This window comes from Salvia hispanica, chromosome 2, assembly GCF_023119035.1.
Source record: "Salvia hispanica cultivar TCC Black 2014 chromosome 2, UniMelb_Shisp_WGS_1.0, whole genome shotgun sequence".
NCBI lineage: Eukaryota > Viridiplantae > Streptophyta > Magnoliopsida > Lamiales > Lamiaceae > Salvia > Salvia hispanica.
Genome location: NC_062966.1, coordinates 2,694,528 through 2,711,123, shown reverse-complemented (window position 1 = coordinate 2,711,123; position 16,596 = coordinate 2,694,528). Strand labels below are relative to the sequence as shown.

At 35.9% G+C, this 16,596-nt stretch overlaps 1 protein-coding gene and 1 pseudogene across 1 annotated transcript; one reads left to right on the top strand and one right to left on the bottom strand.

The window, feature by feature from the left end:
- Nucleotides 1–1,820: 1,820 nt before the first annotated feature.
- Nucleotides 1,821–3,576, bottom strand: LOC125206108 (annotated as a pseudogene).
- A 10,410-nt stretch (nt 3,577–13,986) lies between these two features.
- On the top strand, nt 13,987–15,792 carry LOC125206107. Its single transcript, XM_048105409.1, has 5 exons — nt 13,987–14,119; nt 14,295–14,432; nt 14,480–14,539; nt 14,730–15,163; nt 15,262–15,792. Exons 1-5 carry the CDS (start codon nt 13,987–13,989, stop codon nt 15,790–15,792), a joined length of 1,296 nt encoding a protein of 431 aa, XP_047961366.1.
- The last annotated feature ends 804 nt before the right edge of the window (nt 15,793–16,596 follow it).

Genomic DNA, 16,596 nt, shown 5'->3' with positions numbered 1-16,596 from the left:
ATGTAATATTTCGACCGAGATTCCTATAGTGTGATAGAGGGAGTAGTAGATTCGATTTACTCTATTTCCATAGAATATTATTGTAACCCACATACTATAAATATGTGTGGAGTATTCCATATCATTAATCACTCAAGAAATATCAATTTAGTTTATATTTTATTTGCCATTTATCTTTTATGAGTTATTTTCTTCTTCTGCAAGTTAAGAGACCCTCCCAAACTCGGCGAATCCCTCGCCTCATCAACTGATACGAGTAGCATTGTATCAATAGCCATGGACTTTTCGAACAACAACAAACTGTCTGGAATTGGAAAGATTCCTGCGAGGTTTTAACAAGTTCAAGACGCTTACTTACCTAAACCTTTAAAACAAGTGCTTGCATTCGGAGGTTGATGATATTAAGACCTAGGATGAATTTTGGCAGATAATTGTGTAGGCGGATTCTATGCATTCGGAAGAATCAATAACACATTTTGCACTGCATTTAGAGCCAACCCCAAATGGATATGGAATGGTTACATTCCCACACTTTTCTGGGCAACTAGTCTTCGACAAAGATCCACCAGCTACGGTGAGGCATAGCCAGAGAGAGAGTAATAAAGGGAAACCTCATTCTTTTTTTTAACCTGCAGAGTTCCAATGAAAATCATTGGTGTTCAACCAAAACTCCAGTTTTTAGCAAAGTTCATATCTCAACAAGTTTTAACTGCAGTTATTGTTGGGAAATAACACACATCACAAAAACAATAAAGAACACGAGTTCTTCTCTACAAAAGACTATTTAAATAGACAACAACAAAGCTGCTATGATCACAAATTGAAGAAGGAAAGGAAACGCTCAGCTAGGAACACACATTCGTTAACGTGGAAATGCGGAGGTCATCTTCTTCAAGTGATTGTAGATCTAGCAATACCATTCCTTTGTTGTATAATCCATGGCTATCACCTTTACAAGCTTTCCATTCAAATTGATCCTAATATAAGTTCCACACATCATCAGTAAAGCAATCAATAATTAGATGATTTTGTATATAACACATATGAAGAAGAACATACCTTTTACTTGCAGTTTTGAACTCACTTGCGATAGGATGAATGTTGATTGAGGTCAGAGATTGTATGTGACCATGCCCATACCCTGTTAACAAGCAATAATAAGCAACAACGGAGATGTACCAAATAAAGAATTCAAATCAACGCTTTGGTTTCATTGTATCCCTGTTTTGCCACTAGGCAATAATAAGCAATAATAATAACCTACGATCTTTTAGCCTCGGATATAAACCACTAGGCAAACACATAGTACAAATTTCTGGCTCTTGCTTATGCATCTTGTATTGAGTGTTATTTATGTCACTTCACACATTTTATACCATCAATTTTACTATGCAAAACTAGAGTTGGATTTCCTCGGATCAAGAATAGCCATGCACATAAGGAATATGAAGATTATCAGTACTTTTTTTTGCTAGTTTTACGAAGTAGAGTTCAAGAACTCTAGCTGCTAACTATCTACTTTTTGGTGCATCTATAATTAGATTTTTGATTGTTTACCACATTAAGATTGTTGTAGAAACACTAACAGTAACTTAGTAATCAACACAAGCTTTGGAAATCACTTCCTTAGAAATTTCCAGGCAATTAATAATCGTCTTTAATGATTAATATTGCACATACTGTATTATGTTACACAAATAAGTTTAATTGTGTACTAAACACACACATACACACAGAATCCGAATAGCTGAAGATAAAGAAAATCATAGGTTGCTTGCTCCGGAATAAATTACTACTTCAACATGCCACAGTAATATTCTTCACGACTCATCAGACGATGAAAATTCAATGATTTCTGAGATGGAAGAGATGCCATCAGAGTCAACATCTTCAACTGGATCACATTCACAGCCACTGCTTTGTATCTGGTTTTCAGGAATCTCTACTTTAATTCCTTCCAAGTGGTGTGCAACTTCCTTCATTGTTGGCCTGCCTTTCCCATTCAAATGAAGACATCTTTTAGCGATTTCAGCCATCGCCTCGATCTCCTCCTTTTTGCCCTCTTTGAGCACCCTTGCATCAACAATGTCGAATAACTGATCCTGCTTCATGGAATGCAGGAAATGCATGGCCTGACCCCTTCCTTCTTCACCTCTAACAACCGATATTGCCTTCTCTCCAGTTAGAAGCTCAACCGGCACCACACCAAAACTGTAAACATCGCTCTTTTCAGTGAAATGGCTCGACTGGAAGTACTCCGGATCCAAGTACCCAAACGTGCCTACCACTCGGGTAGTCACGTGAGTTTGATCAAGAGAAATTGATCTTGACGTCCCAAAATCTGATATTTTTTCTCTGTATTTCTCATCCAAGAGTATGTTGGTTGACTTGATATCACGGTGATAGATAGGAACAGATGCAGCAGATGCAGCAGATGCAAGTAGGCAAGTGCTCCGGCCACTTGCTTGGCAATTCTGACCCTCATTTCCCATAATAAGGGGAAATCTTCATGTGGATGATGGATGTGAGAGAAAAGAGTGCCGTTGGGGATGAACTCGTACACAAGACGAGGAACTTCAGTTTCCAGACAACACCCCAACAGCTTGACCACATTCCTATGGTTTATCTGTGATACAATCACAACCTCGTTAAGGAAGTCTACCACGTCACCTTGGTTCACCCTCTCCGACTTCTTCACTGCCACGATTCTTCCATCTTCCAACATCCCTTTACACACAACGCCTTCACCACCACGGCCAAGTACTTGATTCTCATTATAACCATCAGTAGCTTTGGCCAATTCAACAGAACTAAACAGTCTGGTTTTCTCAATGCCTTTCTCAATAGCAGCCAACTGTTGCTCCAACAAAATGCCTCCATTTATCTTAAATCCAACGGCAAAAATCCAAACTCGCGATCAAATGGATTCGAGAGATCATTCACAAGCCCTTTATACCTTTTGTAATCCTTATCATGCTACCATTTCTTTTCAACAGGAAAAGCATACCCACAGAAACTGCTATTGCTGGCTTGAATACTTTGGTAAGTAAACTCAAACTCTTGGACTCGTCTTGGAATTGATGTTCTGCAGCAATTTATGCCGTCTGTAGCATTAGCATCATCACACATAGCCAAGCATCCTCCAACTCGTGTTCCGTTACTGTGAAACCACACTGCAGTCTTGCAGCCTAGTACGACTAACGTGTTGTAGTGTGCTGAGAGTGTGAACTGACTTCCTGTGAGTGATATTGGTAGAGATTCTCTTGTTTGCCTTCCTTCAGAGAAGTTTATAGGCGACACGGGCAGATTCACTATAACCAAACCGTAGATAGAAACATTCACTACTTCCAAGTTTATGATGCTCAAGTATGGCAACGTCCTCGAGGAGTTCCGTGTTGAATTTTTGCAAATAACTGAGGAGTTTGCACTGCACTTGGAACCAATTCCAAAGGGATAGGGAATGGTGACATTTCAACATTTTTTTGGACAACCGGGCTTCGACATGGAACTTGCAAGTGTTGGGGTTATGGCAATGTGTAGGATGGAGAAGACCAGAACTACAAAGGTTATCTTCATTGATTGCTAGAAAGAATGGTGAATATACAATCATAGTGTTAATACAATTATAGTCGAAATAAGTGTGATTGATTTGATATATATTCATGTTGTTTTTAATAATGTGAAGGTCACTTCGAAATCAAATTAAGAAGAGCCAAAAACAAAGTTTCAAGAAAGAAGAAAAGCATACAAATATCCCAACACTTTGGACCCTCTGTGCTAAAGGAAATGAAACGAATAAATTAGCTAAGATGTTGTCTTTATTATTCTCTTCTGCATGGTCTGACTAATATCCTTTAATGGCGTATTTCTATTGGACCATCTGTTTGATAAACTCAGAGTAAAGGAACAATTACTGAATTACATATAGGCACAATTATACCATTTTTTCTTTTCACGTGAAAATTTAGGTCAACGCAACACATTTGTTTCCTGTGAAAAGCGTCTTATATGTTTTAATGAAAAGTTGCTATGTGCTAAGTATTCGTGTAACTATTGGTCAGTAATTTTTGAAATATGTTCAATATGTTTAGTCCTCTCATGAAAAACCGGATTATTCGCAATATAGATTGCAGCTTGGTTATCAGAATGCATCGGTAAAGGTTCATCGAAACTGAACCCCAATTCTCCAAGTAGATTCTTGACTCCAATCATCTTAGTAGCAGTATGAAGTACTACGACTCAAGAGAGCTCGCATCTCCTCATCCATAGCGGCTCTCCATAAAGGGTGTTTAAGTGCCTCTTGGTAAGAAGTTGGAATAACTGTAGATAAAAGACAAAGAGCAAAGGCACGAAAAGAGCACTCAATCGAGTAAAGGAAACACGATTAAACACAGGCTGTTTGGTGACAAGTATGTTTACATTTGCGAATGGCCAGGGTAACTCATTAGGAGGAGTTGGATCTTCAGAAGCTGGAGGCGAAGATGATTGTGGCAATGGACATGCGCCTGTACTTGGTACTGTTTCAAGGGCTTCAGTGGTTGTTGCAGGTCGATGGCGTAGGAGATACAAAAGTTTGGGCATGCAAAGGAATAGGATTTAACTGGCTAGTTGGTTTAGTTTGAGAATGAGTAAAATAAGGCTAAAACTCAAAGAACACGTCTGCAGAGATATAATAATGTTTGGTAAGAGGGTCAAAGCATCAGTACCCCTTTACGGTTCTAGAATAACCAAGAAAAAACACACTTAACAGAGCGAGGGGACAACTTATCCAACCCAGGAGTAAGATCATGAAAAAAAAAGTACACCCAAAACTGCGAGGAGGAATATGATAAAGAGGTTTATTAGGATGAAGACACGAAAAAGAAATATCCCCATGCAACACACAAGATGACATCCTATTAATAAGAAAGCATGCAGTAAGAACAACATCCGACCATAGATACTTAGGCACATGCATGTGAGACATAAGAGTACGCGTAACATCTAAAACGTGACGATGCTTACGCTCAGCTACCTCATTTTGTTGAGAAGTGTGAGAGCAAGAGGTTTGATGAATTATACCATGAGATTCACAAAAGGATGAGATAGATTGTTGTGTGAACTCAAGAGCATTATCAGTACGGAGGATACGCAAATCAACAAAATATTGGGTTTTTATTTCTTGGTAAAAGGATTTGTGAATAGTAGGGACTTCACTTCTTTGTTTAAGCAAATATAACCATGTCATACGAGAATAATCATCAACAAGAATTAGAAAATACTTCAAACCCCTATGGACTCAATCCTACTAGGACCCCAAACATCACAATGAACTAGATCAAAAATAGAAGAGCTACGAGTCTCGACTCGAGAAGGAAAGGAAGTGCAATGGTGCTTACCCAACTCACATGATTCACAATTAAAATAAGCAGACATAACTGGAACTGGACTACGAAGGCTGGAAGAAGACGGATGACCAAGACGACAATGCCACTGATATGGAGACACAGCAGCAGCAGAGAGAGCTCTAGGAGAGAAAGGTGAAATAGGATACGTGTCGCCAATAAACTGCCAGTGTGGTGTGGTTATAGTGAATCTTCCCGTGTCGCCAATAAACTGCTCTGAAGGGCGAAGAAGAGAATCTCTACCTGTATCACTCACAGGAAGTCCGTTCACAGTCTCAGCACACTACAACACGTTAGTCGTACTATGTGTGATGATGCTAATTCTACAGACGTGATCAGTTGCAATGGCGTAAATTGCTGCCAAACATCAATTCCAAGACGAGTCCAAGAGTTTGAGTTTACTTGCCAAAGTATACAAACCAACAACAGTTTCTGTGGGTATGTTTTTCCTGTTGATAAGAAATGGTTGCAAAATGAGGATTACAAAAGGTATAAAGGCCTTGTGAATGATCTGTCGAATCCATCTGATCGCGAGTTTGGATTTGTGCCGTTGGTACTTGAGTGGGAATATGGTAATGAAAGATCGTTCTACAATTTAAATTGCTCATCTCCATCTCATTATGGATATCAGTCCTTTGATAAAAATAGTTGCAAGATAAAAATTACCGATCCTTTTGAATACCACACACACTCAAATTATTGTGAAAGTGGATCATTGTTTGATTATTATCAATATCAAAAGAGATATTTATCTTATTATCACGAATATGAGTATGTATCTTCAACAGAATGCTGCACATGTAGTGCAGGATATGAAGGAAATCCATATATGTTTGATCGATGTGAATATCCAGATGGGCTATATAACAATAATAGATCTCAAGATAGCATTAAAATACTATCCATCATTCGTGGCAGTGTGGTTGGTGGGATGAACTATAATTCTATTTTGACTCTAATTTAACTAGATAAACCATATCTATATTAAACTAGATAAACCATATCTCTAATAAACCATAATCAAACAATCAAGCAACGGAAAGAAATGCAGCATAGACAATCCATATGAGAAAAACTCTCAACAATGGCAGCGTATTCCACCTAAGTCTCATCATGTAAAATATAAAGGTATAAACAAGATTTAATTAACGTCTTATACAGATGTGTTGATCTTGTTTATGTAGGTTTTGAAGAAAATTCTTTTTGTTAGTTAGGGTTTTTAAGTCCCATTATTTTCTTGTGAATATTTTGATAAGTAAAAAAGGAGAAAAGTTTACGAGTCTATACAATTAACTTTTGATACTATTAGAATTCTATTTGATAATTGCTTTGGAGATCAAATTTTGATCCGTTTTACTTCACTTCTCGTTCATTGACTAATTGTTGTTCCCTCCTTGCTTACATTAACATACTAACAGGCTGCGATAAACTTGACAAACATATTTTGGCATTACACATTTGATAAACTAATAGTTATGGGTCTCACTATCCACTACCACTACTTTAACTACTCTTCTCCTCATATTTCTTACTATATCAATTTTGTCTTAATTCTTGTGTCATATCATAGGCCCATATTTTTATGTGACGGAGTTAATTAAAGTCGGCGAACTACAAGACTAAGCGTACTTTTATAAGTATTTGGGTCGTTGAGTCTAACACCTCGTCCGGAGTGCGATGGGTTCGTGTTGTTTTGGACGTGGTTCTCTGTCGGCCTTTGTTGCTCTTCTTCCTCTTCAGTAATCAGTCTTCAACACTCTTACCATTCATACTAAAATTTCAACATTGGTGTTATACATATTTGTACCTTGACAGTGTTCAGGACGGTTTGATCAATGAACCCAACGTATAAGGATTAGCATCAAAATCTAGTTTGATCACTCCAAGAACATGGAACCCTCCAATTTGTATAATAATTATTCTCTTAATGTGTATAATACTCCTTTCGTCTCATAGTAGATGTCACACTTTCCTTTTTAATTTATCATACAAAGATATCACATTTCTTAGTCAGGAAAAAGTTATTTCTCACATTAATATGAATATGTTATTTTCTCTCTCCAGCTAACATAAAAAACATCTTCTAAAATCTCATGTCATTCTCCAAGTGTGCCATCCATTATGGGACGGAGGAATAATATTTATTAGTTAACATATACATAAATTTATACATACAAACGAATCGATAATGATAAATAACATTTATGGCACATTGAAACGAAGAGTAACACATCTAAGAGTGCGTGGTTATAAAATAGAATAACCCCATACACTCTCTTCCAATTCAAAGTCCCAAGTCCAATATTAAGATCTAACTTTAAGTATATGACCAATTGATTTTAATAAATAAAAACTGAATTGAAAAATCAATTTCCAAATTTTTTTTGTTAAAAAGCTGACAAACCACTATTTTTGAACTGGAACCTGATGGTATGGGGTTGGCATCGGAAGCACAAATAAATCAGAGAATTAGATCTATTTAGCAGATTATTTAGACAAAACCTATTCGTGTAATTATCACATATATCATGCTCAAAACTTAAATTAAAACATGCTTTTGATCATGCTTTTCTACAGAGAGGATTTAATATCTTCTTGATTCTCCAAAGAATTGAAGTTTGCTCGCTACTTCTCCACATGATGATCACAAATCTTTTGACTTATTCCCGAACTATATTTCGATATCAAGGTGGGCTGATCTTATCAAAATATATGACTTGAATAAAGAAGATAGAACTCCCACACATAGAGAGGGAAAAATCGGCCCCTCCTAGAGAGAGGGGGAATGAAAATTCTAAATAAAAAAGTATTATGTGTATCATTTATTCTCCTAGGGTAGTGATAAAATGCAAACTTATATATTGTACAAACTCAAAAACTCCTAAACACGGCTTCAACACAGTTTCAATATAATAGCAACAGTGTAAAATTTTAAAATTTTAATGTCAACAGAGTATCAACACAACATCAATCATTGACTACCGTTGAAATTCTATTGACATTTTCCTGTTGATGCTTTTTTGTGATCCATTGACATTTTTCAATGGTCCAGATCATAGTTTTGAGTTTGTACAATATTTAGAGTTTTCATTTGATCACCTCCCTATTCTCCTATGTATATTAAATTACATATTGGGTCAGTTAGATATCTATGGAGGTTTGGATGAGGTCACACCCAATTGCTCATTTCTAATTATATTGAACCCCAAATTTAATTCAAGCTCATATTGAAATATTATTATCAACCACTACAGTAATAATATTGAATTACCCATCCTAATCCAAAATTACAAGTAACTCGGGTTCACTTTTAGAAAGTTATTTCTCACGCTAAAGATATAAATGTCCATTAATTAATTAATGACTGACTATAGACTTAAATAATTAATATCTTGTTAATTTCAAGAGTGGACTCACCAAGAAACACTTATTTATTATTCATGGAATAATCAAATTCCAACTAGCTAGGTTCGGAATAATAAAAAATTGTTATGAAAATAAAATAAGGGTTTTTACAATATCCAATCACTCGAAATATGATCTCTAGTATACAAAACTCTAACAGTACCGATAAAAACCAGTGGTTTCAGGTTTATACTTTTTTTAACCGTGAACTGTTGGTTTTTCGAACCGTGAACATGTCTAGTCGCAGTGGCTGGTAGGCGGGGTGGAATTGCGACGCACTCACCATGGACAGCGGCTGCTCAAAGAATGATGGGTATACGTATCCCCAGTATGGATCTCCGGAGAGATCGGACGACGGGCGCTTGTAGCCTGTAGTGTGGTTTTGGATCAGGCCGTGTCGGCGGACGGAATACTTTCACCTGACTATCCATGTCGTCCAAACAAATCTAAAATTTATCCATGGCATCTATCAATCGATCAAGTTTTGTAATGATAGAGTCCCTCCATTGCAGGAATTTAAGGAGTGGGATCTCGGGGTCGCGATTGCCGTCTGCTGTTAGCACGAGGAACAAGCTCTCCTTCTGTATGATACCTCGGGCGAGAAGTACCGGAAGCCAGATTGGCTGGGCTACTGTCGCCCCCCCGGGCATGCCCCATGGGCCATTCTTGGCGCATTGCGGGGTCGAGAAGGTCTAACGGCGGATGAACGTTGTGTGGGGTATTGTGAAAGCGGTGTGGCGAAGCTATTTGGTAGGGAAATCCGGACCAGGTAGCGGTTGTGTATGGTTGAGTTTGAATTGGCAATGGTTATAGTCGGCGTAGCTGGACGAAATGATGATTGCAATCGGAAGACGAGATCACGATGAAAGCACTAGTTGTTAATGGAGTTTCCCTTGATGGTTGCCGGCGGCGATAGACGATCGGCGGCCCAAATTTGGCTCGGCGATCCGGAATCGGGTGCGCGGGAGATATTTCTCGTCGCGCAGATTGGGGCTTGGTGGTGAATTTTGCGGCTCGGCTGACGAAGGGGTAGGATTATGCATAGGGTTGGATCGGTACAGTATACCATATCGAAATGGGTATACCACATATTATACCGAAAAGTACGGTACGAGAAAATATGATACCATACCGTACCGATTTTTTCGGTATACCGAAAAGTCGGTATGTCAAAATATGAAAACCGTTACCTTACCGACATTTGCGGTATACCGCAAGTCAAACATGTTTGATTATATAAAATATTGAAAATAATAAATATGATAAATATTATAAATAAATAAATAAATATATTAAATATATATAATTATTAACGGTATAGTGCGGTATAATACCTTATACCGCGGTATATACAAAATTTACACCTTTACCGTACCTAAATCTGTCGGTAAGGTATCATATCGTACCGAAAAGTGCGGTATACCGAAAATTTGGTATTTTCGATATTTTTTTGGTACGGTAAGTGCAGTATTTCGGTATATTTTGCCAACCCTAGTTATGCATGTGGGGTTTTTCTGTCGAGCAGATTTGGATAGCTACGATTTGATGAACACAATCGATTGGTAGAGAAAATAGTTTATTCTTTGAATGATTAAATCAAAACAATCTATTCTATTTATAATACTACGACCATAACTTATCGACAAGAAAACATATATCTAAAAGAAACATATGGTGAATCAAAAGATAACTGAATTCGTATGATATAGGATCGTATTGGTTGTATATATTTGTTCCACCTCTTTTGTTTTTTTTTTCCATGAATCTAGAATATAGTTTTGTATTATTCTTATTATTTTTAGTCTTTTTAGATTTGTTTTGATTCTCTAGAATATCTTTTCACCTGACATATTATAAATATGAGCTCATTTTCTAAAAAAACTTCACTCGTCTTCATAATCATTCTCAGATGAATCATATGTCTAATTGCGGTGGACCCGGCCACGGCAAAGTTGACTCTGTTTCCAAAACTAGTCCCCATATTTTTGTAGGGCAGAAGCAATGGAAGCCCAACAAACATGGCTGCTCATCATATATTAACAATCGTAATTATATTAAAAGCAACTATAATAATTAACCTAAACAAATTAGTATTAATCTTACAAATACAGTTGATCATTAAAAAGCCATTGGAGCAACGCTTTGTAGCTTCCTCAAAGGAGGTTTGGCCATACGATATTTTTGCGAAGTATGTGGAGCCCCGACAGGATACACTCTGATTAGATTTCCAGTATCGCTAATTGAATCTCCGAGTTGATAAATCTCATTAAAGTTGCAATTAACACCTCAAAACGTTAGGAATATTGCAACTTTAATGAGATTTATCAACTCGTAGATTCAATTAGCTATGCTAGAAAGCTAATCAGAAAGTATTCTGTCGGGCCTTCACATGCTTCGCAAAACTAATGAAGATTAAGATTTAAAAAGATTGCAAAGGAAATAATGAAGATAATTAAGATAATAAGATGAAAAAAAGCGGTGATTAGTGTTTTTAGAGTGTTTTAAAAATATTTACTTTTAACATATTTTTTTCTTCGTCTTCTATGGCGTGTGTGAGTGTCTTTTCTCTCTACAAATTACTTGGGATATGGTAATATAGTGAATTCTATTTATTTTTATTTTAAGTGGGAGCTATAGAGAGTAAAACATGACTATACATAGTGTGTTATTTTTTAATTTGTAACGGTAACATTCATTTTCAAATTTAATATTTAGTGCAGCAAAATATTTGAATTTGTAATTAAATTTAAATATTTTAAATTCAAAACATACACAAAAATTTAATATTATCTCTTAGTGTAGACACACATGTGACACAACACACACGCCGCAGTGTTGCACACACACATAAAAAAAACACAACACACACGACACATGCACCTTTCCCATTCAGCTCAAAATATATTAAAATCTTATTTAATTAAAAGTCAATTCGAATCTTTTACTTAGCACATTTGACTCGACACGAGTTCTAAGTAATGTAATAAAAAGTGAGTTGAAAAAATTAGTGGCAGGTAGATCCAATTTTTATATATTATTATTATTATAAAATGTGAGTGTAAATGAGTTAGTGGAATATGTGGATTCACTACCAAAAATGGTAAAAGTGAAAGGTGACAAATTTTTAGAGACGATCGAAAAAAGAAATAAGTGACAAATTATCAGGAACGGAGGGAGTATTAATTTTTCCCTTACCAAACAAAAGAATTTGAAATTAAAATATATTTTAAAAATTATTTAATTTTATCAAATAGAAAATTTGAAAATCAATTACTATTAAAAATCCAAATTGCATTTCATAAAATTGAAATTATATATTATAACAAACACACTCTTCACGAAATTAATCTTACTTCTCAAGTCGCACTACAACATGTCTTTCTTTTTACATATTTTTATCTTTTTCTTTAAATCACTCAATGTTTCAAATTATTTTACTTTAATTCAAAATTAATTTAATTAAATTATAAAAAGATAAAATTGAATTATAATCCGGTTTCCGGTTAGGAACCGGTCGGCTCCGATTCCGAACCAGAACCGATTTTATTTATAAGGTCAAAACCCGTACAGATTTTTCCGGTTTCTCAATTAATCGGCCGGTTCCAGTTTAGGTTCCGATCAACCGAGAACCGAAGAAACGTTTAAGCACCCCTAGGCACACCTTATCCATTCCGCTGGCATACACAATTGAAATAAAAGTGTATCGTAATTTTTATATATTTGACCTAAATTTTATACTTGTTCATTAACATATCGCCACTAGGTAATGAGTATCATTCATAGAGTACATTAAAAAAAAAGACAATTTGTGATCCTATAAAGGAATAAACAAAGACTAAAATATATAAGTAGGAAGATGGTTTCATTCACGGCAGTTGGCATGGTGAGCTCTACAAAGGAATAAACAAAGACAATTTGTGATCCTACGAGAATAGATGGCTAGCTCATCGACCTTGCAACAATCCAGTTCGGCAGTTGGCATGGTGAGCTCTTCCTCCACCGGCACTTACCAAGGTAACAATGCCGCTAATCCTTAGGGTACCTTGGTACTCTAGAATTGGAGACTCGGATTTCCAATTAAAGTCTTCAATTCTAAATTCTGTAAGAACGTTTAATTTGGATTTGCATGGAATTAATACTCATACTTTCCACTTAATTTTGTACTTTGAATTCTATAGCCAAAATAAATAGTGGGAGTATATAGAAGGGATGTGATCAAATTCTAACCATTTTAATGTGCTACTTGCTAACTAAATCAAAATATTATATTAAAATGTCAACAAATGAAATTAAAGAATACTTTAGAATTCAAATTCATAAGGGATTTACTTGTCTATGTATTGTTCCATTCGATATGTTAGGTCCCTACTTAACCTCGACGGTTCTGCCATGATGCCTTTAAAGCCTATACACGATGGATAGACTCCTGTAACCATGACATATTTGCTTGTTTGAACATAATTTCTTTCCAAAAGAAAGTAAATGGTTAATTCCACAAAACAAATATATCTTTTTTACGATGTACAAATATAATTTTTTGGATTTGTTCCAAAATTGACCATGGATAAACTCCCCTTGACATGAATATGTCAACACAAATTTGTGTTGTCATTTTGTATATGTCAAGATAAATTTGTGTTGACGTACTAATGTTATTGTGTTGACATTTTTAATATAATGTATTGATTAGTGAACTAGTAGTAATTGAGCAAAATGTCAAGATAAATTTTTGTTGACATACTCACGTTACTGTGTTGACATTTTTAATATAATGTGTTGATTAGTTAGCAAGTAGCACATTAAGATAGTTAGCACACTAGCACAACCGTATATAGAATTTCAAATAGTTATAAAAATATTTACCTATCAACACAAACAAACCATAATATAGTACACACAATACACACTGATCTGCACTCAAACGCAAACGCAACAATGCACACAAAGCACATGGCATTAAAAATGAAATTAGTTAAGGTTAGTTAGTAATGGTGATGAATAGGGGAAGACTGGCATAAAGACTCGGATTTGTACAGAGCTGCGCTGTGGGGTGATTGGGACATGGCTAAACAACATTTGGATCAAGATCCTGCGGCAGTGCAAAGGAGGCTGAGCTCGTATTCAGAAACAGCCCTGCACAGAAAGCTTTGTGTCCAATCTGCTTGATTTGATCACTGATGACTCCTCATTAACCTTAATGAATTCGGTTGGGAATAACCCACTGCACGTTGCTGCATCCGCGAGGAACTATCACGCTGCGGAAATGCTGGTCACCAGATTTCCTAAGCTGCTCTACCTTTCGAACAATATCAACAAATTCCCCCATCACGGTTATAGGAATATTCTTTAGTTGTTGATTTTCAATAGTGATGGAGGCCTCACGCTTGTACCTCTCATGATCAGATCTGACTTTTTTGGTAAGTAATCTATCAAGATATATATAATCATACAGAACATCAAAACAGCTTCTAATTGTATATACTATATGTGAATTACGATGATCAGATATAGCGTTGGATTTGATTCACAAGTATCCCTATATGGCCATTGGTAGAGTTTTGGAGAAGATAGCATCCAGATCAACAACATTCTCCACGGACGAGGATGATCAACTCGGCTTCCGGAAACATCCCATATACTGGTGTGAGTATTTTATTATTTTAGTTGAGTATTACCTTAAAATTTTGAAGGTATTTTGAAGATTGATATGAAGCCACAATCTTTGGATATTGAGAACCAAACTATTCTAGGCAAGTGATTCATGTAGACATTCAAAACTATTACTAATTTCTTATCTAAAATGGTTTTGGTACAGAGGCTCCAAGGTGTCCTAAAAATGCACTCAACTCTTTGCCATGTTATCAAATACTTGAATCTTATTACTCTCAGGCAATCTATATATGTGACATGCTTTATTTTCGCATGTTGTTTGCATTTCAGCGCCTGGCATTAATTGGTTTCATGAAAAGAAATTGATTCATGAGAAAGCGCTGGAGCTTGTGAAATATTTATGCAACCTTATAGAACCTTTAGACTACAGACAAGCACAAACTATCTGCAAAGACACCATTATAGCAGCAGCTGAATCAGGAAATAATGATGTTGTAGAGGAAATTGTAAGGACACTTCCTTTTGCAATTCATACTAGGAATTATTTGAATCAGAACTTTCTCCATGTGGCCGTCAAGAACCGTTGTGAGAAAGGGTTTAATCTCATATATCGTACGAGCAACTACAGAATCAACTATTCAGAAGTAATCGACAATTCTGGTAATTCAATCCTTCACTTGGCCGCACGATTGGCACCTCCTAACAAGCTCAATTTAGTATCGGGTGCAGCTCTCCAGATGCAACGTGAATTACAATGGTTTCAGGTATATTCATATTTATAGTAGCATATTAGTAGTAGAATAGAAGCAATCAATAAGCTGGTAAATTTCTTAATCCATTTACTAGGATACATCCAAATAAGAATGGTGAAACAATTACTAGAGAACATAGAGAGCTGAAAATAGAAGGAGAGAAATGGATGAATGATACGGCTAACTCATGTACTATTACTGCTGCAGCTATCATAGTTCTTGGCGGCAACCAATCAGAGTCTGGTTATCCGATGTTCTACAAGTCAAGCACATTCACAATATTTGCAATTTCAGATGCAGTTTCGGTTTTTAAAATCACCACTTCACTGTTGATGTTCTTGTCCAGTCTCACCTCGCGTTATGCAGAGCAAGACTTGCTGTATGCACTGCCCAAGCGACTTTGCATTGGTCTGCTTATCCTTTTCCTGTCCATCTTGTTCATGATGGTTGCCTTTAGTTCGACGTTGTATCTAGTGTTTAGGCAGAAGAAGGCATGGATTCTATTGCCAGTGGGTGCACTTACATGTCTTCCCATTTCTTCTTTCGTGTTGTCGCAGTTTCCACTTCTCAGAGATGTCATTTCTACCACTTATTATGGTCGTGGCATTTTCGGCAAACAGAGTGATCGTCCATTTCACTAACTTCACTTAAATATACATATCATGCTTTGCATGATTTTGTTGTTGTTTTTCTAAAATTTAAAGTATCTAAAATGGTTCCGCACCTACCGTTGCCGGTGGTTATTTTAATAATTCATGCATTTATGTGACTTTGAATTGTAGACAGATGCTTATTACTTCTTTTCATGTAATTACGTGACTTTGAGTTGGAGAAAATCAGGTATTAGTATCTATGCTGACTTCTATGCAATTTATTTTCGTATTAGTATCTATGTTCACATCTATTCAATTTATTTTCTTTTACTAGTTACAATATACACATATCAAGATGAATTTGCAAATGAGACAATAATTACATAACATTAAAGAGGGTCCTCTTATATTGCTTATAGTATTATAATCTAAAATTAAGATCAAATTATAGCTTTAAATTTTAAAATATGTGGATCAGATTGAACCTTCATTTGGAAGAGGGGTTTCGCAGAGTAGTGAGATAAACCCGCCCAAAACTCCCACTTCCGATCATCGAAGCCCTAACCCATGAAATTCCATCTCCGAATGGATTCAAATTCAATGCCTCTTCCTCTCCTAACATTGCTAACAAATTAGCTTGAAGAAATGATGTTCAAGGAAAAGGGAAAGTAATGAAGATGGCGATGGATTATATATATATATATATATATATATATAGAGGAGTGATCAATGTTTAACTAATTTTAAGTGTATAACTAGAGAACAAATCTCAGCCACACATCTTAATACTCTAAATTAATCTTATGGCTTAACTATTTTTATATATTTTAATTAAAAAGTAATTAACAAGGG